We start from the raw sequence: 24,069 nt of genomic DNA on the forward strand, positions 1-24,069 counted from the left end.
GGAAATATTTTAATTTGAATCTAACTATTAAAGTAAGCATTTTTTTCTATTTCACTACTATGAACTATACGAGTACATATAATTTTTCATTCATTCATTCATTCATTAATCTTTATTCATATAGTTAATTATTTTATTAAACATTGTGTGTTAAGCTATTCTTTGTCTATAATTCTTATGGTGAAACTTTAATACAACGATAATAAGGTCACAGCTACGTTTAACATGGTTTAGATATTAACTAAAGATTTTACTTATTAAACTACTGTTTAATGTATAAGTGTGTAATTAGCAAAGGTTAAATATGCTGTTAGTTGAAATCACCTATTAAGCAAGTAATTAATACGTAATCCCCCATCTTAGTTCCCTTGGATTTTGTAATAATACTCCCTGTTATTATATACTATGGGAATTATTTGGAATACTTCAAAATTATTATTTTCCGCGCTTATTAGAGAGCAGGTACCCGTAATACTGCGAACAGTTATTAGAAAAGTAAATATCGAAATTTCGCTAAGTAAACGAAACTTCGCTTCTCTCCAAAGATGTTCCTTGTTTGCGATATTCAAATATGATTAGTTCGTCACTGTCAGAACTGTTTCAATTAACATTTAAATTGAACTCAATTTTGGTACAACGAGACTTAATACCTATTGAAAGTTCGAAATTGAATAAATTGTGTACATAAAGGAGGCTTGTTTTTATACACGATTAGCTATTTACTGCAGTTTCATCGCTGTTCCATGAAATTTTCCAAATGTTTTGTTATTGCTCGCTACATAAAGTATAATCAATTTTAGGTTTCTTGACCTAACAATTTCATAAGGGGGGAGGGGGAAGAAATTGTTAGTAATGCGGATTACCAACGCCATTACTAGCAATATACCCTCCCTGGTCGACCTCCACGTGGTCCCCCCTGGAAACCATCGTGCTGCATTCTAGGTGTATTCATCACGATGGGTTAACAAACCTGCCTTTTTATGCTCACGTATCATTCCTTACTGGCGCCCCGCAAGTGTATACCGGTAGCACTGGTGGGATTACCATTCCATTAGCATCCATTAAAAAGAAACAATTTTATGAGCGCATAAATCAGTCAGTCACTTTCTCTTTTTAAGTATCTATTTAAAACTAAATAAAATTATGTTTTAAAGCCATATTGACAGAAAGTAAGAATTATTAATCTTATATTAACTTTAGAAGCATTAGTCTTATATTAATTAACCTCTGTCCCAATCGTGTTTCTGTTGTGAAGCAATTGTTTTTGGATCGATGTGTTTCAGTTTGAAGCATGAGATATGGTAATGAAATTACAGGGTACAGAGGCGTAACACTTTAGTTCTCAGGAATTACAACACATAAGATGTATCACTGTGTTATGTCCATGGTACAGTTTATATCTATAGGTGATGGTTACCACTTTCCATCATGTGGGCCGTCAGCTTGTTTGCCAATAAAAAATTGTAGTTTAAAAAAATATCATGATTATTTATCTACTTTCTATTTTTTCCGTAAAAGATTTTTTGTTTTTGCTTTTGTACAAATATCTCAATATGAGACCATAACAAATAACATAACAAGGGGTGTTCTAAAAATAAATGACATCAAAAATAAATTCTCCCAACATGTAAAATATCGCAAGAATATAGAATATAAATTTCATATGATGCCTACTATAACTATACCAACCAACAATAAAATATATTACGTAGCTTCAATTGCTTTCCAAGTGTTTCTACCGCGTACATCGTTCGTTTACGTGGTAGATTCTATTACTGTAGCAATACGACTGTAGTATGCTAGAGAGCCCATTTGTGATCCTTGCGGTCTACGTAATGAGATGAAAGCGGTAATAATACGCCTCCGCTTATGAATAGCTCCATTTGTCGTACATTTAGAGAATTTTCGAGCATATTAAAGGAATGCCTTTGTAGCGAGAAGTCTTACAGTACTATATTGATGTAATATTTATACAAGTATATATTTAAAATAAGATTGTATATGAAAAGCTCGGTATTAAATATCAACATTTCTGCGTTAATTATTCACTGCTGAACATAGGGACTTTGCTGGTAGTTGCCATGTTTGACAGGCGGGTTAGCAACCACAGTTAGGCTTAGATGATGTTTTAAGTGGGATGCTGTCTCGACTATTAAGTTCCCTTAGTGCCTCTTACGACACCCAAGGAAAAGTAAGGGGTGACCCTTTCTATACCGTGTGTTCCCGGCGACAATTAACGGCTGATATGATTATGATGATGTTAAGGTAAAATAAAAAAAGGTATTATTTATACTTAAGGTAGCAAAAAGTAAATTTACGGTGTATCAATATAAAGTCCATAATTAATACAGTTATCTCGCCATATTGTTTCAAAGAGTTGTTTACTTAAATGAGATTAAAGTTGAGATTCTCACTCTAAATAAGTCTACAAAAAAACATTTTCAATAATTTAATATACAACCAACACAGGAGTAAACTGTATTGTGAAAAAAAAGTTACAAACTGTTAGCAATAGTTCAAATTTAACGATAATATCTCATGACACACGTTGCTTTTTTAATCACTAACTATAATGTATTTAATGTTACTATTTTGATATTATAAGCATATATTCTAAAATAAAATTGGGACATTTTTGGCATATTGCATTAATTTGATGATATTGTATAAAACCATTCTTAAAATAAATTATTTTCATAAAAATCAGTTCATACACGCAAAAAACAATTGAGTTGTCAAAATTCTTCTTTTTTAAAAACAAACGATATACTGCATTCTTAATTTTACAAAATATATAGTTGCGTGCGTCAATAAAATCATAAACTATAAAAAAAAAACTCAGATTAATTACTATATAACTTATTTTATACCTTTGAGAAGAAAAAATCGCTACGTCTTATGCTCTTCTACCACAGTACCGCGTACTGTCATAATCATAAAGAATAGAGATAAAAACGCTGCGTCAGAAACGAGGTTGAATGAAACTAGGAGAATAAAGTAATTTTATGTTATCCTGCATAGACTATGGGAGCAATATATGTACTCCATACTCAGTGACGTAAAACTATGTACTAGATAACTACGGCTGTAAAAATATTATGTGATATATTCACTTTATTGGACCATACCTACGGATAAAATAAAAGAATTAACCTAGTTTGTCGGTTCCGTACAACTTGCGCGTACGATTCGATCATAACTTTAGATTTGTTGTGGCAGAAGTGTACGGATAATGGAACCTGTATAGACATACTCATATTTATATGACATATAGAAATAATGCCTGCTTTTTCTTATTATATCTTCACCAGAGGAAGACTTTGTACATTAGTCATTTTCTTAAGTACTTCTGTCCCATTCGTGTTTCTACCGTGAAGCAGTTGTGTTTGAATGGCTATATTTGCGGTTTGAAGGGTGAGATATGGCAGTGAATTTACAGGGTACAGAGTAATATCATCTTAGCCCTCAGGAATAGCAACGCATGAGGGATATCATGGGTGAAACAGTACTCTCTGTTATGTCCACGATACTGCTCATGTCTGTAGGCGACGGTTACCACTTTCTATCAGGTAGGCCGTCCATTACCATTCTGAGTTGCATAAAAAAATGCATTTGTCTATTGCATGATTATTATCATATACCCATTGTTGCTATTCATCTTGCTTTTATGTAATTAAGTCTATGTAATTAATGATTTATTTTGTTTGTACACGTATTGTTAATGTTTATAATCTATATCATTCTTTGAAAGAAGCAATAAAGAACTTTCATTCATTCATGATAAGCTTTCTTCAACATGCACTTAAAATATTAATCATAAGCTACTCTTGGCGAGCAGGCAGACTTTTGACGTAACAGAATCTGGATGAAATGAAAATATTTTAAACAGTTACGTATTTGGGAATTATTTTTTTGATATTTTTGATGTTAATATGTTTTTTAATATTCAAAACAAGGCTATAATAATATTACGCGAATTATTTGAATTTTGTTTCATTCAGTTTTTATTCAAAGCTGAAACAATATGTAGGTACTCGTACATATTTTTTTTATCGAGAAGTTAACAATAAGTAGTTATAAACTTTATAATGGTGTATGTTTTATCTCAAAAGTTTCAGCTGTTTTAGACTGAAGTGTGGGGGAAAACACGAATCACTTTATGGGAATAGATTTCCGGAGTCTTATAGCACTTTACGGGATCCCACGAGATTTAAAATTGTCAATCTCGCAAATATCGGGATTGATATCTCGTGGGATTACAATCTATGCTATTAGATACATTCTCAATCTTTCAAATAGATACGAAATTTTAGTTGCCTCAAACTTCAAATTTCACCTCAAATCTTCAAATAATTTTAGATTCATGCACAGTGGAAAGTTCCTTTAGAGGTATTATCTAATTTCCCAAAACCGACACAATGTGGCGTCGGTTCAGTTTAAAAATATATATATATATATTATGAATGAATAAATGAATATTTATTTGCAAGAAATATAGTAAATATACAGATAGATAAAATAATATTAAGTCCACATATTTCGCCACAATTAGGCATGCAAAATTTTAAATACTCAAATATTAAATTAACAATTCTTATAACAAAACAAAATTAATAGTACTTTGCCCTTAAGCTCTTATATCAAATTTCATAAACTCGTAACAATTCTTGTAAAATAAATAAAAAGGTATCACAAGCCTGATTAAACTAAATTTAAATTCGATAAAACATCAGAATTGGTTCTGTTTAAATACTACTAATGTAACTTTTATATAATACTGTGTGTAATTTAAATATACTTGTAAAATATCCTATATATAAATCTAGATTACGATCTATATGTCTGACATAATTCATACAAATCTGTTCAGCTATTTCAGTCATTCAGTCTTTCATATTTATCATATTAATGAGATAAATATTATTATCTCGCTCCAATAATCGACTTGTAAATAAAAATATACGTTTACAGAGCATACGTAAAAACGTGTCATCGTCAGATAGATGTCTTTTTATGTCAATACTGCTATTAGTTCAATAACATCACCACGTATGTCTATATGTGTATTCGAGATATCCTTTTTATCTGAAATTGACATGTTTATAAGCGTTCATACTTCGATGAGTCCTCGCTAAGTGCTCGCGTAGACGTAAGTTAAATATTAGCTAAACAGCTTCTTTACGAACTAACTAGGCTAATGTTTGCTCAAATATGAAGCAGACTATCGTGTTTACATTTCTTCGTATAAAATTAACAGCACTATAGACTCAAGAATATCTGTCTACATAACTATGTCTACGTACAATTTAATTGTTAATTTATAACCCGAAGAATGCACTATAGTATAGGCATAGAATAAGTCACCTCTTTTTTCCCGCGGATGTCTTAAGAGGCGACTTATGGAGGGCGAAAGATGGGCAGCAGCGTTCTTCTTAAAATATCTCTAAAGCCTGATCTCGGTTGCCAATCACCCTGCCAAGCATGATAACTACTGCCAATAGCCTCCAAGGGGGAGGCCTATGTTCAGCAGTGGACAGCTGCTGAACATAGGCCTGCTGCAGCTGGCTGATATGATATTTTCTCTTTCATTATAATTTTTTCTCTTTCACTTTGTATGTTTGTTAGTGTCAGCGTAGTAGTTCCTTTTGTAGACACTGTAAAATCAATTATCTTAAAAAAAAAATTAAATGAATGGAATCATAATGTTTAATTATTTATTTCAATTTATTGCCTATTTGAAAATGAAAACTATGAAAACATAAGAGCTTTTAAGCTAAACTTTGTATCTTGATATGTTCGAATCGCATTATTGCGTAATATGGTTCTTTATTTGATTGTTTAATATAATTTAAAATTCTTTTCTCTAGTTACAATTATATGGAAGATATTAATAGAAATAAGAATATATAAAGGAGATTGTAATCAAATCAGGCTACCATTTTATGTAGAATAATAATATAATGCATTAAATAGTTTATTGGATGTATTGAGTCATATACATTAAATAAGACACGCAAACTAAGTCTCTATTTTTCTTTTTACCTTCAGTGGAAGTGACTGGATACAGCGCCGATAACTGCTCAGTGTCATACACGTCGTTCAACAACGAGACGCTAGTCGGCTCAGTGATCCGATCAGCAAGCGTTCTGGTACTGCCTGAAGGTCTACATAGGAGTGACACACAGAGCGCGTATTTCTGTGCAAATGGTAAGTATTTTTTTTTTTTCTTTCTGTAAATAGAGTAGCAATCAAGCATTTTACCGTTTAATTGTAAAGATAATAAGTGTTGCCAGAATAGAACTTTGAATGAACTTTATTAACAATCTTGGGTAAAATTTCTGTTCCCGAAATTTTGGAGAAATGAAATTCTTGGAGAAAAATTAAATAGTTTTGGAGAAATTTGGTTACATTTTTGGGCAATTTTTATATTGATACAATGTATATAAGTATATATATAGAATAAAATATATGAATGGCGATAGCAAAACAGAGAGATAAGAGAAGGAGAGCATAAGAAGGTGAAAGGAACGGAGTGGCCTTGTTTTTGTCTCGTCCTTCACTTTGTGACACATGGCAGAACGTAAAACTTTCGTTATATATTGTATATATAGATATTACAGTGATTGGATTTCATCCAAATCTGGAAATTGTATCGAATTTAAGTAAAAATATTTGACGTTTGTTAAAAATCGTAATTGAGTAACATCAGAATCTTTAGACGCTCATTACTGACTTTTTAACACAAAAATCGTAGGAGAAGGATCATAGTGAGTACCTGATATCCTTCAAAATAGAATAAATAATAGAAACAAGTTGCTATGTGTCGAATTTAATACTTAAGACATACGTACTCATGACACTAATTCTATTTTTTGTCTTTAAGGCATATTGTTATGAGTAGTTATATAATTTTTTTATAATATTTCAAACAAGGTGACGGCCACCTGATGAAAAGTGGTAATCGTCACCTAAAGTAACAACATAATAAATAAATAATAGCCATATCACCTGCCTTTTTTCGTAATTTAGTAAATTATAATGTTCTCTATATAACAATTTAGAATATTAAATTATAGAGTGTATTAAATTTAATGCAATTTCGTTTAGTGGTTTAAACATAATTGAGTGACAAAAATCAAACTTTCATGCTTATTTCATTATAAATATCATCATACCAGTCATCAGTCTACTGTCAAATATAGGCCTCCCATTGGGGAATTTTACTAGTAGTATCCATGTTTGGTAGACGTGTTAGCAACCGCAGTTAGGCTTTTATGGTGTTTAAAAAGGGACACTGGAAGAAAAATATAAATATGTCTTGTATTAATAAATAAAACCGTACAATTTTCAGAACATTTAGCAGTATCATCCCGTGGTTCCTGGGAGTGGCAGTGGGTAGCTGCGCCAAGGAATAGAGCTGGTTTGGTGCTAGAGTTACGGTCTCAGGGTGCGGCCCACGTCGCCTTATCTGCTATAAAGGAGCCATCTGATGATATGTACAGGGTCGTCTTCGAGAGGAGCAGGGTGTGGATCGCTAAAGGGAAACATGGTTAGTTAATTAATTTTATGACATTATTTGATTCGCTGATACATTAATTTTTGCTAATAATCTAATCAGTAATCACTATTCCATAAAATTATAAAATAAAATCCTTGAGCACCAAAAACAATGAAACGAGAACTTTTAAGAATTTTGTAAAAAATGGACAACTTGGACAAAACTAGGTTTTGACGTCCAAATTTTGATTTGGATGTATGTAATAATGTAATATAAATAATTTAAAAATAGTGACATAAACGTGAACAAGATTAAATATCAAAGTTAGTTTTAAATCACTATTCATTAATTTTGGTATTATTATTAATTTGTTTGCCATTTCAAATTGCATTAAAAAATACAAAGTTAGCGAAAATATCGCACAACATAGACACAAAATGGAACGAATAAATTGAGAACTTCCTTCTTGAACCTTTTCAATTGGGTATTTTAATTCAATTTACCTTTCTACCTAATTAATGTCAATTCTTTTATCAAGAGTACCATCTGAGTTCATAATTCTATGCTTCTTATTACAGGATACGACGTACACTTAGCCAGTGCAGAACAAACGGAGAATGATGAAGAATGCTCAGGCTCAGATTCCTGGTGTGCCTGGTGGGTCTGGTGGGAAGGTGGCAGATTGTCTGTCGGACGAGGAGCTGCCCCATCAGAAAGGCGACTCTTGGTCTGGCCTTTAGCGCCCGATATGCGAATAAAATATGTTGGATTCAGCGCTTTGTGGGGTGATAAAGCTGATTTTAGGTGAGTTTGCAAATAAGTAGCTTGTAATCACACCTATCGTCCATATGGTCCCGGTATAGTCCCGGCCACCCCTTCCTTTCCCGTGGGTGTTGTAAGAGACAACTAAGGAAGGGCGAGGGATGGGCAGCAGCGTCCCTCTTAAAACATCTCCAAAGTCTAACTGCGGTTGCCGAATCCACCTGCCAACGTAGCAACTACTAGCAAAACACTCTAGGTGGAGGCTTATGTTCAGCAGTGGGCAGTTAAAGGTTGATATGATGATGATGAATCACACCTATTTAGTTATATTTTAATAACTTCTTTATTATACAATATTATCTTCTATTATATTTTTGAAAAAATAATTGCTTGTTTCTAAACTTTGATAACTCGCACTGCACATTGTAACTTATATGAATTGTAACCTTCATAATACTATAACACGGGTAATTATTCATTACCACTACTACTACATAGGCGTTTATGAAATAAGCGACACAACACGTCGCTTATAGCTTATTAATTAAAGTCAAAGTTTAATAGTACATAGTGGACGCAGACACGAACATATGCTTATAAAGCAATAACTTTTATTATGAACAATACAACAACGAGCATCTGAGGGCATAAATAAAAACAAAAATTGCTAATAATTGTATTATGGCTCTCCCTATAAAAAAATTAAAATATTCTACCTTTCACTAAGAAACATGAGCGAGAATCGAAAGTAACAACAGTAATTTTAAAGCCACAATGAACATAAACTATAATTATAATTTGAAGTTTCGAAAGATCGCTGTTTGTCGACTTCATAATATCTAAATTCAATAAATTTAAAATTGTTTTGCCAGATAAAAATACATATAAGGTAATAGGAAATAGTTCTTAATAAAACATCCGACAATATCCACGTTATAATTAGTCAACAATAGTAAAGTGTAATTTAACATTACATAAGCAATAACTTTTTTTTCAGAATTTGGAACTTCAACGAAGAGGCTGGATTCTCTCAAGTTTTAGAATTGGGTCTCCCACGAGGTGTAGTTCCTGGTTCAGCAAGTGGCACTCTATTAGTTTCTGGTGGTCTACATCTACCCCTGTACAGTTTCCAGACAGATTCAACCGATCAGTGGTCCGAAGTTTGGAGAGATTCTCAATTGTCTGCAGCATCAGCTAGCTTAGCTCCGTTATTAGCTTTAGAACATATTCCACATTTAGTTGATGATAATGAAAGAGAGAAGATTTTGAAAAAGTTACCAGAACAGGTGAATATATTGTATCAATTTTGCATTAATACTATTTATTTGTAACAGTTGTAATAAGTGTTATAAGAAGTCGAAGAAAAAGGCTAATAAATGTTTTCTAGCAATTTAGTAATAAACAGTAAATAGTCGAAATGTTGATGAAGATTTTTTTTTAAACCAAATTATTTGAGAAATGCTATAACAGTTCTATTTTTCTCATCTTAGTAATATAATACTAAAAATGATGAACCAGTAATGATAATTTATAATTTTCTTATAATTATTTCCTTATAAACTACATACAGTATTTAATATATGGCTTGTATAAATTAATAAATATTATAATTTATTTTCAGGTTCAAGTACTCCTCTCATTTCGCAAAACCGACAATTCATTTAGCGATCATCCGGCAATGAGCAGTCATTTATCCACAATCAAAATCTTAGAAATCTTAACCAAAATACAATCATACTACCCAGTTGATCCAGATTTACTCCAAAATATCAAAAAATGGATCCAATCTCGCCAAAATGACGATGGATCCTTTACACCGCTGGCTGCTGATAAAGAAGTAGATTACTATCCAGTTGAAATAAAGAAAACTAATGGAACTGAAAAAGAAGTCGATGTTAATGAGTATTATTATTATGACAAAGATGGGAATATGACAAAGGAAGAAATTGAATGGGAAAGAACAGTAGAAGTTACAGCTGAGACATTGGTTGCTTTATTAGAAGTTGGTGTAGAGAGTCAGGTAACAAGTTTTTAATAGTACTAGAAATAGACAAATCTTTATCTACACGACTAAAAAGGCTAATTTGCAATATCCAAAAAATATTAATCATAATGACCTAAGGAAAAAGGATTCACAAATGATAATAAAAAAAAAAATTACTTTTATCTCTTATTTATCTTATTCTGAAAAATATAAATAATACAAATGTTGTACAAATTTTAGATGGATGCTGATATTGCAAAGAAAGCTCAAAGTTATTTGGAGAAGAACCTAAACAATTTGACATCCCCTGCTGCCTTGGCTGCTACTGTATTGGCTCTAGTACTTGCAAGGTACGTTTAAAGTCAATAAAATAAATTACTGTGCACTCGTATTTGTTAAGTATACATTCTTTCTAAACTGTGAGAGTTACAATCGTCGTCATCAACTCGCATCCATAACATGTCACTCTCCTAAGAAATCCTATTAAGCTAAATTACAAAACTGTTAGAAATACGAAGTCGTTTTTAATTTACCTTTTTGCGATATACAATCTATGTGATCATAATTAATAAGTACAGATCTTCAGTCTTTAGAGTACTCACTATTCATGTCCATAAGTGACCTTTTTAGCCATTGCATCAACTGCCTATCTTATATGCCTCTATTATACTATAAATTATGTAATATCTACATTACAGAAGTCCAATAGTGCCAGAAGCATTGGTGATCCTTAGAAATGCGTCGACGACAGAAGAAGGTGAGTTTGGATGGCCGGCTCCAAGAAAAGACGCTGCTGATTGGCTGCTTGAAGAAACATCGAGGAATATCAAAATTACTTCTTATGGTATGAAAATTACCTTAATAATAACATTTTATATAATTTATGTTATATATAGTTTATAATACGTTAAGTTATTAATTAATTTTGAGTGCTTCAACTCAGTTGACTGACGCTTGATTGCGGTTCGGGGAGCCCAAAGTCAAATCCCAGGCTAAAACGTCTGATTTTTTAAATCAATGTTAAAAATTATTCACTTGCTTTATTATTTGGGAGGTATGTAAAGATGTCGTTCGATATTAAAAGTCTTTATATAAAAAAGAGGAAGCATAGAAAATCTTAACATCACCCAAACATTTCACGAGGAAAGAAAAAAAGAAGTGAAAGTGTTCGTTTCTTTAAGTAGTATAAAATAAAATTGTTATCCGCATCTGCCTGTTTCTTGGCTTACTTCTTTTAATCATACCACAAATTTTGATATGGATTTCACAGACATTTAGTTTTTTATTAAAGTTTTGTATATATTTTCTTCTATTTAAAATGACGATTTTAAAAACTTGTCAATAAGTTTATTTAAATAAAGTTTATTCCTATTTTATTCTGCAATGTATAACCTTTTGGATAAGTAAATAATAGGGCCAGTATAGAGCTAGGACGGATTCCTATAAATATTAATAAATTAATTATTGCATTTACAGAAGCAGTAACAATGGAGCAATACGTGGCTGGAGTTCGTGTACTACTAGCGGCTTGTGCTCGAGGTGCACTTGCTGAAGGGGAAGCAGCCGCAAGATTCTTGTACTATCGAGCATCTACATTACAAAGGCATCCCAGTTTGGCATACAGTGCCACTAAAGCGGCAGCGCAATATGCAGCACTAGCGCATGATAGGTAAATGTGGTATTTTTAATCGATAAAAATGAAATAATAATCATGTTTGTGCTATTAATTTACGCTGGTGATATATTAGTGAAAAATAGGTTAATTCTAAGTAAGATGGTCCGCCGTGAGAAATTCAAAATTATTCAAAATTTAAGCGTATAGAAATCGACTTGATAGCAATGAGCCCGTTTTTTCCCCTATAAATAACAATTGACAATCATTATTTAATTTAGTATTGGGAACCTTAGATGCTTGCTGATTTTATTTATTTATTGTTAATTTTGAAATGAAGGCCAATTATGAACATTATTATCATACTAGAAATAGTAACAATTCTAAAGTTTTTGGGAGGTAAACATCACATTTGTCACTCTATTGTCATAAATATGCATCTTTACTAATACTTAAATGTAAAAGTATGTTTGTTTATTATCCCAGCCCAAAGCTTTAACGACTGAAGCGATCGTCACTGAATTTAGCATACACATTGTATTTGGAATAGAGAAATACATAGGCCACAAATTATCCCAGTCCTTACCCTTATCCTGGTCACTCAGACGAAGTCGTAGGAACTAGTAATAATCCTTTTTATTCCTAATGTAAGCATTTTACTCTTATTTTACAGGCATCGAGCATTAACAGTGTCTCTCGCTACAGCGGGAATGGAATTAACGGATACTCTAGAGCTCCGAGCTCGCACTCCTCCCAGACAACTTCAGTTACCTGGGTTGCCTACTAAAGTATTTGTGTACGCCACAGGAGCTGGATGTGCTACCGTGCAGGTAAAGACCTAATAACTAACTGATCCGGCAGTCTATCCAAAATCCCTTTCTCCTTTCTCTAAAATATATGAAAAAATAATTAGCCGAATCAAACATGTAGAATTTTTGTCAATTTCTCTGCCCCATGCCTAATTTTATACTAAGAAATAAGTTATCTCCTTTTAATAAATGGTACAGAATCCCGCTAGTTTATTAGGCTTCATTTACTTTTATCTACCTTTTGCTTTTTTTATACTACGAAGTTAGCAAACGTGCATACAGCCAAGTAAATGGTCACTGTAGCCTATGGTCACCTGTAACACTAGATGTGACATGTGTACGTTACGGACCTTGAAGAAATCCTTATAAACCCCTTTTTGAAGAGCCCTATATTATAGTCTGTAGGGAAAATCTCGACAGGAAGCTCATTCTACAGCCAATTCACTGGAAAAAACTCATTTGAAACCGCACTGTACGTAACCATTTAGGTTCAAGCGTGTGAGGATGAATTCCCTATTGATAGCAAGCAGTGCGATGATAAAAGGTGCCTGTGGGCATCATTTCAAACAATTCTTTAAAACACAATCCGTTATAAAAGCGGTAGTACATACAAAGATAGGCAAAGTTTTATGCCTGATTTAGGTCAACTGATTTATAAATAGAGATAATAACAACTAGCTCAAATTTATTATATATCACCTAAATGTCAATAAAGTGTATTCTATTTAAAACAAAATACTCTAAAGAACATTTGAAGGTACTATATAACTTAGCGTTTACGTTTACTATTATGGATTCATATCAGCCTTTAACTGTCCATTGCTAAATATAAACCTTCCCTTAGGAGGTTTGCCAGTAGTTGCCACGCTTAGCAGACGAATTAGTAGTCTTACTATACTATTATCCCAATATTTTATCATAAACAAACTTTATCATATTAGTATGATTTCCTAATAAATGTAGCTCAAATTGTATATCAATTTTACTGCTACCATTTAAAACGTCTTTATTCTTGCTTATAATTTCTTCATTTCAGGGAACGATATCATATTCTACGTACACACCGAAACCGGAGAATGCATTATTAAATATTCAAGCTGCTATAATTGAAGAGATCAGGCCTGAAAGGAGTAGTATAGAGGATTTACAAGGCAACTTGCCCACTTTGATTATCAAGACCTGCTTCAAGTAATTCTTTTTATGATCAATTTTTTTAATATATTGAGTAGTTGTCCTGATAGTCGCTGTGCCTATTTAAATTACAATCTTTATTGTCTTAGTGCTAACTGATATCTAATAAATTATTTTTGGTGTAACGAATATTATCATAATAAAGAGACAAATTTCAATTTTAATTTACTTCCGTTCTTATTTAAAACTGCAACCCACTGTGATCGTTAAAACTCGTTTAATATCATTATTAGGTACAGGATTAGTGTGCAGGCTATTAAAAAAATATATGTTTATAGAACCTTCTGTTAGATTTACTTTTAAAATCACATTTTTTTTCAGATGGAAAGGAAAAGAACGTTCTGGTATCCTACGATTGGAATCCTCACTATTTTCCGGATATGAATTGCATTCCGTCAATCCTGTAGTATTAGACGGGGCCACTTTTGCTGATTTACATTATGGTTCAAGGGGCGAATCTGTTTGGTTCGTTTTTGCTAATGTGAGTATCGCTATTTTATGATTTCCTACTTATAATAAAAAAACTATAAGAACTATTTTTTTTTATATATATAATAACTATGGTGAGTGCTGATGCTAAATTGTAATTATTACATTTCAAAATAATATTGAATATAATTGAAAGTATAAATTTAAAATTTTACCAGCGTAACTCTATTGATTTGAATATTAATAATTGTCTGTACTATGTTATTATTATGAATTTTCATTAAATATGCTAAAGATGATTAACTAAATTCAAACATGATATTGCAGATTAGTTCAACGTGCCCAGTATGTGTAACTTATGAAGCAAGGTCCAAATTCATCATAACTAGTTTACGACCCGCATTTACCAAGATTTATCCATCAACTCGGCCAGACTTAGCTGTTGAATCTTTCTTCCATGCAAGACCAGGAAGTCCTCTACTTAGAGGTATTACTGATGATGATTTTATTACGTGGTTTGATAAAACTGAGCTCGCAAGTCTCAAAACTACAACGAACATTGATAACATTTGTGAGTGTGGACGTATTTGTAGTCGAGATTATGAATTTAAGAAACATATTAAAATGAAACATAATAAAGCCTCTTCTGGTACAGGTATTGAACCTACTAAAACTCCTCAAAGTCTTAAAGTAAAAGAAATAAAAGTAACTAGTACACCAATAAGCATGATTATAAATACGACTCAAAGGCCAACACTTGCTGAAATTATAATTTCTACTACTAAAACCATCTTGACTACGTCTACTCCTCAAGTCATAGAAGAAATTGCAACCACAACAAATAATGTACTAAACAACTCAACCCTAGAAAAACATACTGATGATCCTATTATTATTCCTACTGTAACTTATATAAATAAAACTGACATTTCGAAAGTCGATAATAATATTGTGCCATTAGTACCCAAAATTAATGGAGAATTGATAGTGCAAAAAATATCTGCGCCAAAATTAGCCTCAAAAAATGAAGATATTAAGAAGAAGCCTCTTCCAAGACGCAAGGGTACTCTCAAAGCTGTTTATGGTGACAAACAAGAGAAATTCTTTTTAAAAGCAAAAGCAGTTACTAATAGTTCAATGATTCATAAGGGCATTATAACTAAACTAAAGACAAATAAATTGGTCGTTCATAATGAACATATTGAGAATAAGACAGCAGCAGACAACAATCAAACAAAGATTTTTCTAAAAACTGAGAAAACAAAAACTCCAGAAGTATTTCATAAGAATGATACAAATATAAGTCTATCTCACGATTTTCATACGGAAACGACATGCATGCCTCATTCGATTGCAGCTATTACAAATAATAATATTAAGACAATCCACAGAATAAAGAAACCAGAAATAATTAATCAAATAAATAAACCTATCATGCATTTGCATTACAACGTAACAAACGATTCTAAAAATGATACTGTACATTCTGAAATAAAATTAAATAAAACGAAAATGAAAAATGTTAATCCGGATAAATACATTACGAAGACATTAAAGTCGATAAATAAGGAAATACACAAATTACCTCCGACGCCTATTTCCGAAACGTCAAAAATTTTGACAGATCCACCTAAATTAGATATCGCGCCAGAAAATAGGGGTGGCTTCGAGATATTGGATAAAAATAATATATGGGAGCTTCTCAAAGAAGGTCCAAATGTTGACGTTCCAAAAATAGAAGATAAGTTACAAGTGCATAACAGATTAAATGTATTAACACAAAATGTGTCAAATACAGCACAAATCGGTAATCGTTCATTATAAACTTTATTGTTATGTAATATATAAGACACAAAGACTTCAGTAAATATTTTTGTAACACATTCACGTCACGATACCTGTACTGAATTATAAATTGTTAATATTCAAAATCGTAACACAACAATTCCTAAGCACACTAATTGTTGGTTGTTAGAATGATGTACTGCACTTGTTTGTGTAATTTATTAGTTACGATTGGGTGTTTGTAAATAATAAAATAAGCTCTAATATAAATCTAATTTTAAGACATGCGCTGTGACTACCATTGTGTGTTTTATACCCAATTGCTCAAATCCTCGATTACTTTTCCTCATTTAATGTTTCACTGAAGTTTTATTACATAGTAATTTAAGTAATACTACATCTCGCTTGAGTAGATTTAAAGAGATTATAATGTTATATTATGAATAGGGTATAACAGAATGCCTTTAAGTGATGGCATTGTCATATGAAAAGAAATAGTAGCTTGATTTCAACGCTTGAATGAACGTAGTAAATGCAGAAATAAATTTAGGAGTGCTAGAAAAGATGCAAAATTTAGTGCGATAATATTGGATTAATCTTTCTTAAACAATTATTTCAAAAAATATTTTTACTGGTTGTTTGGGTAGCTCTTAAATTAAGAAAAATGATTTTTTATAATATAATTACCTAGTTGTGTAAATAATTTTACACGAGTTGCCAAATCGTAAATTGTATACCTTTACTAGTAGATTCTCCTGCGTTCTTCTAGGTAATAATTATTTACCCTATAGTATAAATAGTGAAATCTAGTGTTCTATAGAATTATAACTTAATGCTAATGCCCCAGAATTTCCATCCGTCTAATCTATCGTCTTCTGTATCTATTATATGTAAATTGTAGTATCTTACTGTAGCTGTCTAGATGTCTATCCATTTGCTTTTAAATTGTAGATAAGAAACTTCATTGTTCTTCAATTGATTTGCAAAATTCTCTGCAAAATTATTTTTATTTTTTCTTAACTCTGTTATATTTAAATATAATTTATATTTAAAAAAATCTACATATTACTGTCTTTCTTATTACTTCTTCTTGGTATTATGTTCCTGTGTTCCTTAAATTTTAGTTAATAATTTTCTTTTAGAGAACTATCCATCTTAATTCTTCAATAGCATCTTCCTAAACTAATAATTGTAAAAAATATTGTTAATTTACAATTTCATTTCTAATAGTTATACATTAAATATATAAAGATTAAAAAATCATTCAAATGATGTCTTTTTATATGAGATTTTCTTACAACATTAATTATTCAATTAGAATATTAAAACAATAATAGTATATTATAAATATATGTCTTATTAATTCATTTGATATATTGAGTAATGAAGTACAAGTTTATTATTTTGATGTTTCTGAAAGTCTATGTGTTGTATATTTTCAAACAATAATTATTATTTTCAGTTGTTATCAATAGGTACTTAAATTTTATGAATAAGTCAATATTTTTTGGTAAATAAAATTTTTTATTAATAAAATAATTATTATGTTTACTTTAAAAACTAATGAATCGTTTCCAACTTTTTTTTACTTTACTAACAAACTAATATAGATAAATATAGATAAATGTTTGCTTCCTTAGTTTTATAATCAATTTATTTTTCAAATTAAATATTTTTTTTTTTGTATAGATTTTTAATAATATTTGAACACGTTTCTAAATATGTGTAAATGTACGGTTGTAAGAAACTAGGTGCTTGTGCAAAAGATCTCGTCAATTTAAATTGTATAAAGCATCCGACGGTATAGGATTAGTTATAAATGAAATTAATGTTTGTGCTTATGGATAAGTTAGTCACATATTTAAGTATAAAACTTGATGTACTGACACAGATTTAATTAATAGGAGAGATAAAGTGATAACACCTGAATTTAATGTTTTTATTGCTATTACCCTTTTTGAAGAATACATCGAGTATAATGATAATCTTTAAAAATTAAACAAACTAATTATTGAAAATTATTTATTATTTATTCATTAAAAATAATTATAACATTATAACAGCAAAAGCCAAATCAATGTTATAAATCTAGTGTGCTAACATACAAAGTTATAACAAATGTATTTAACCCGACTCTAGATATTTCTGAGCCGCTTCTAATATCTTTGGCAGACTACTACTAAATATATCAATGATGTTTATAATATTATTTTATAACCGTACTGTGTGAGTTAAGGGCGCGTGCTGAAGTAGGTTAGTTCTTACTGGTGGGACACTAAACGTAACCGGATGACGACGCGCGCTAACATAACCATTCGGTACTCGTAGATAACAATTTTGAATACGTAGAATTTATAAGTTTAATCAAACTTAAGTCTAATAAGAGAAAAAAATTATGATGAAATGTTTAAGCTATGAAATATATATTGTTAAAGCTTTATACAAAACAATACGTACACAATACACTTTTTTTACACCACATGACATTTCGTTTCTTTGTACACCACATTCACGCAACACTACACACACAAATAATACATACTTTTATACTAATTATTGCTGAACTTCCAGTGATGCGACGTTTCAAATAAGTATGTTCACAGATTTAATTTTTTGTATTTTTTTTTTCTATTTAATTTAAACAAAAATAAGCATAATATTGTTTACTATACAAATTGGGAATCTGTAATTGACTAATGTATGGTGTAAATATAATATTTTTAATTATTCTAGATATAAGCTGTTGATTCCAGATGTAATATTAAAATAAAATAAGAGTCGAGAGAATAGAATAGATAAAAGAAAAAGTAGATACTGGATGTATTTCCAGTTTACAGGCCCTTAATTTTATTCAACTTTAAAGCCTACAGTCCTATTTTATGACGTCTTTTTCAAACTAATTACCTCTCATACATATTAACAAAAAGAGAGAAATTAAGGAGAATTAATAATTAGCAGAAAAGCTGAACGATTTCTAATTTAGGTTCGGCAAATACAATTTAGATAAATCTTGGGATCTATTCCATTAAAATTTTTGAATTTATAAAAAACATGTTATGTACAATATCCAAGGTAGGTATTACAAACTTGACAAATCAGCTCCTTCTGAACAGAGTACAAATGAATCTACCAATAGAATTGTTTTGGTCAGCGCTCACTTTTTTTATGCAACTTATAATGGCAAACAAACTGGCGGCCCACCTGATAGAAAGTGATAACCGTCGCCTATATACAAATATATTTTATAAACGGTACGATGGTCATAACAAAAAATACTGTTTCGCTCATTAACCTATCCCATCTGTGTACTTTGCCTCATCACTGTGTAATTTAATATTTTTTGCTCAATCAAGCTTTAGCGGCTGAATGGATTTGCAAATAATTCGATTCGATATAAAAATAGACTATACAGTAACATATAGGTACTATTTCAATCAGACAAAACGGCGAGTGTTTAGTAAATATACTGTCTAATGTCATTGATCTTCTCTTTTCTTTTTCAAAGGAAGCTTACACTTACAATATTTCTATTCAGTGAGTTGGAATTATGTTTGCTGATTTCATTACAATGTGTACCAGTTAAATTTGTTTCTTTTGTACTAAATTTTGCTAAGGAATATTAAATCGCTCATGCGTACTATGTACCTATCCGTATTTGAAGTTCTGTATACTTTTGTGAATGAAGTGATTGTTCCAATAAATGTTCTTTGTTTTTTTTTTTTATTTCTTTTAATCAAAGTTCAACGAGTTGGGCTACCTGCCTGAATATTCGAATTTATGAATTAAATTAAGCATCTACAAGTATTTATGTATAAAAAAAGTTTAATACCTACTTATTCTAAACAAGATTTATTGTTTTCTTGTCTTTTTTTATCTCACTAGCTTTTATCCGCGACTTCGTCCGCGTGACCGGACTATATCCACTCATCAGGAAACAATGTAAATTATGTCCTTCTATGTCCTATACAATACGTGTATAATAAATTCCATATTGATTGGTTAACTGTTAAAGCGCTAAGACATAATAAAAAAAACGAACTCGTATTAATATAATTGGTAATCATTTCCGACATTATCTCACTCTAGAAAGATACCAATATTGTCAATGTCTAAAAGTTATTACGTATGCCATGAGTAGCACAGTATTATTCTTATATCCATTATGTTTATAAGTCACTCAAAAAAAAAAAAAAAAAATTTCGAGTCAACTTCGATAAGAAGGGATATTTTTATTATAATTATATTTTATGTAATAAACGAAGTCTTCACCGACACTAAACTAATTTCGACGATTCTTTTTGTATTCGATTAATTCTTGTATTGTTTTTTAAACAAATACCATTGATGTCGATCGATATGTAAAATAAAAGGTTTAAACTAATATTTAATCTATCCCTAGTATGTAAATATGAAAGTACGGATAGGTGAGTAATCTATTCGTCCAGTTCGCCGTGTGATTCCGGCATAGAATAGGCCACCCATTTTTTTTCATGGGTGTCGTAAGAGGCGACTAAGGGAGGGCGTAGGGACGGGCAGCAGAATCCCTCTTAAAATATCTCCAAAGCCTAACTACGGTTACCAATCCGCCTGCCAAGCCTGGCAACTACTATAAAAACCCCCCAAGGAGGAGGCTTATCTTCAGCAGTGGACCATTAAAGGCTGAAATGATGATGATGATTATGATTCGTCCAGTTATCCTCTATATGTATTATATGTATATAGTATGGCTATACTAAATCGATTTATATGAAATTCGGTTGAAAGGAGGTCTTGAGTGCAATGTAAATATAAAAAAAAGTTGCTATAATTAATCCGATAAAAACTATTTAGCTCTCTACCATCATTTCCCAAGTCCACTTTCACCAAGTTAAAATTATTATAAAAAAATCATTATAATCGGTTGAGCGCTGTAGAGAGTAACATGTATTTTTTTATATATCGAATAAATAAATTAATAAACAGATTTTTTTTAAAAGAAACATATATTGAAAGCAAAAAATTTTAAATTTTCGTAGAAAGTTGGGACCGCAAAAAAGTACTCTTTTTTTAATGGGCCAAAATGGATGGAATGGTAACCCCGCCTGTGATAGATGATTGGTGAAGATGACAACAGGTCAGTTGGCCCATGATGAAGAATTCAACAAGAGTTAATCACGATAGTTTCCAAGGGGAACCGCATGGAGGTCAACCTGATAGGTTTTATACTAGCAATGCGATTATTAGAACCCATTACTAACAATCCCTTTTCCTTCTGCAAATACAATTTTCAATCTATTCGTCTAATATAACGTTATCAATATAGCACGTCGAGCTGTTAAGTTAATAAAGCGGGATTTAAATCTTTTTGTTGATATTCGACTCATATTTCTTTGAAAAATGTTGTTTGATCAGTATATATTTTATTAACAAAACAATCTCTCGAAGGGATGCTCTTTCGATTTTACCTTGAACGTAATGGGGAATCAAATAAAACAAACAATTAAATATTACGTTTTCTCAATTGCTTGTATTCATAACATTACAATGATGTCACAGATATATCTACAATCATTTTACTTTCCTTTAAATACTGTTTCAGAGTTACAGAAAAGAAAACTAACGGAAAGCATTATAAAAAAACAATTGTACTCAAAACAATGTAGTACAGTGACACATTTCAATTAATGGAGAGTAAAAAAATATTGAATCTTACACAAATATCGTCATATAAATTTGGCAAATATATATATAAAAAAATTAACATAACATATAAGGAAGAATTACGAATTTGTAACATGCAAATTTGATACTGCAACTGTATAACTTACTATCTATAAGATTAAAATTAGCACAATAATGTTTTGCTAATGATCCGATAATTATAATATTACAACAAATTAGAGCTAAATACATAAATATACTGCTTTGTGCAATATACATATATTGAGATGTTTATTTGGTAATGTTCCATTGTTTCGTTAGAAAAGATGAAAAGTGGGTGAATTCTCTAATGAGCGTTTACTACCTCTTTAGCTATTGCACGAATTTATATAAATATTATATTACCATGTATAAGAAGAACTGAGAGAAATTCTATTAATTAATTAACTGATCGGCACGAGAATGTATACAATGGTTGATCACGAACATTGATTAGTGATTTTTATGATAGATCCCGTACTGTTGCACCCCTCATCTCCTCCTGGCGTACGACAGCCACGCTGGTAAGTCCGGTTTCTGGAACAGAATATTTAGTTTATTTATTTAAGGGATTGTTAGTAATGCAAATAATATAGGATTTTTTTTTATACAACTTAGAATGGCAAACAAGCTGACGGCCCACCTGATGGAAAGTGGTAACCGTCGCCTATAAACATGAGCAGTACCATGGACATAACAGAGTATTTTGTTTCGCTCATGATACCCCCATGCGTTGCCATTCCTGAGGACTGAGGTGTTATTCCTCCGTACCCAGTAAATTCACGCCATATCCCACCCTTTAAACTGAAACACAGCCATGCAAACACAACTGCTTTACGCTTGAAACACGAATGGGACAGAGGTACCCAAGCAATCGACTTTTGTACAAAGTCTTCCTCTGTATTATTACTATTATATAGGCTAAGACTTTGTGTAAGATATCACTTATTTGAGTATCTTAGATAAGACAGTGGATCTACATTTAATTATACTGCCACTATGAATTCGAAAAATCGACGTTAATTAATAAATAAATTTCTAATATTTAATAGACAGATACTCTTTATTGTTTCCTCAAAAAAAATTACAGTAGTAAATAATTATAATTGTATTTATAAAATTTGCACTTCTTTATTTTTCTAATCTTTACAGATAAAGTACATTTAACGCAAATATTTATTACGTTTATTTTGTTCTACGAACATAAACTTTATTATCAACGCCATATGGAAAATGGAGGACTATAAAGTTAAGAGTACTCAGCGTCTTATGTATTTAATAAATTGCATAATTAAAATACAACTTGAATACAAATTGCTTAACGGAGACGTAATATCAATGCTCCGTACTTAATATAGCTTAATGAATTTAATATCGTCGCCTACAGATAAATTAATATAAGCACGGCCATTAGGAAACTGTTTCTGCTATATTTACAGCAGAAATTAATAATTATACAAAAATACCGAATTACAAAAAAAAAAATTAATCATTTTGAACAGTTAATTTTGGTTGAGAGCGTCCTTATAGCGATCAAATTGGAGATACCTTCATAGATTAAGATCCTGATGAAACTTGGTTCTTATGAAAGATTAATGAAAATATAGCATAATAAACCGAGTTGCCTAGCGACAATTAGCTGCTATTGCCTTTAAATAGATGTTAAATCAGAACTGCACGTAATCTATGATTTTAAATGACGTTTAAGTGACATTTAAATGGGATAGTTAAAGAACGTGGGAAGAACGAAATAACAAGGATTTATTATATATTAAATAATATAGAAGTCTAAACAATATTTTTTGGAATTTGTTCCTAATTAAACTGTCTGTCTCTAAGTTTATTCAAGTATCATGCAAAAACTACCGCACCAAATTGAATGTGGTTGTTACATATTATTTTAATATTTGCGGGCAAAAGCTAATTAAATAACAGAATCACAAATCTGAATAAAATATTCTCTCTGTTTGTCCGAACCAATCTCGTAGGCAAATAGACATATTACACATTGATTGTCTTATTGTTTCCTTATATTATTCTATCTCCGTATCGAAATAGTTGTCAATAAAAGGCCCTTGAGACGCTCCGAACGCTACAAACGCGTAAATTGTATCTTAAATCCAAGCCATTTTAATCATTTACGCGAATGGATTGAAAGTTTTGTCAATTAAAATTTACAGGTTTGAAACTTCTTTTTGTTTGATGAAATTATTTTATTTGTTTTAAATTGGTTTATTATCAATTTACGCGGTATACAGATTCATATTATCATTTAAAGAAAATGTATTCTAGTTTTTAATTTAACTTTAAAAGAAACTAA

At 31.0% G+C, this 24,069-nt stretch overlaps 2 protein-coding genes across 4 annotated transcripts in view; one reads left to right on the forward strand and one right to left on the reverse strand.

Moving 5' to 3' along the window:
- The window catches only part of LOC113523163 (C3 and PZP-like alpha-2-macroglobulin domain-containing protein 8), a 267,491-nt gene extending 249,492 nt beyond the window's left edge, over positions 1–17,999 (forward strand). For all 3 annotated transcript variants that reach the window (XM_052898520.1, XM_052898521.1, XM_052898522.1), the window contains 12 exons: positions 6,049–6,207; positions 7,352–7,549; positions 8,077–8,302; positions 9,258–9,546; positions 9,882–10,280; positions 10,485–10,594; positions 10,943–11,088; positions 11,721–11,913; positions 12,530–12,686; positions 13,702–13,853; positions 14,178–14,337; positions 14,613–17,999. In XM_052898520.1, the coding sequence (XP_052754480.1) occupies positions 6,049–6,207; positions 7,352–7,549; positions 8,077–8,302; positions 9,258–9,546; positions 9,882–10,280; positions 10,485–10,594; positions 10,943–11,088; positions 11,721–11,913; positions 12,530–12,686; positions 13,702–13,853; positions 14,178–14,337; positions 14,613–16,109 (3,686 nt within the window). In that variant the 3' untranslated portion in view covers positions 16,110–17,999. The remainder of the gene's footprint in view (positions 1–6,048; positions 6,208–7,351; positions 7,550–8,076; positions 8,303–9,257; positions 9,547–9,881; positions 10,281–10,484; positions 10,595–10,942; positions 11,089–11,720; positions 11,914–12,529; positions 12,687–13,701; positions 13,854–14,177; positions 14,338–14,612) is intronic.
- Positions 18,000–21,556: 3,557 nt separating this feature from the next.
- LOC113523162 (neuropeptide F) overlaps positions 21,557–24,069 on the reverse strand; it is a 44,695-nt gene continuing 42,182 nt past the window's right edge. The window contains exon 5 of the mRNA XM_031914420.2: positions 21,557–22,286. Within this exon, the coding sequence (XP_031770280.2) occupies positions 22,242–22,286 (45 nt within the window). The 3' untranslated portion in view covers positions 21,557–22,241. The remainder of the gene's footprint in view (positions 22,287–24,069) is intronic.

The sequence above is a fragment of the Galleria mellonella genome, unplaced genomic scaffold, assembly GCF_026898425.1.
Source record: "Galleria mellonella isolate WM207_F2 unplaced genomic scaffold, CSIRO_AGI_GalMel_v1 utg44, whole genome shotgun sequence".
In the NCBI taxonomy this organism is placed as follows: domain Eukaryota; kingdom Metazoa; phylum Arthropoda; class Insecta; order Lepidoptera; family Pyralidae; genus Galleria; species Galleria mellonella.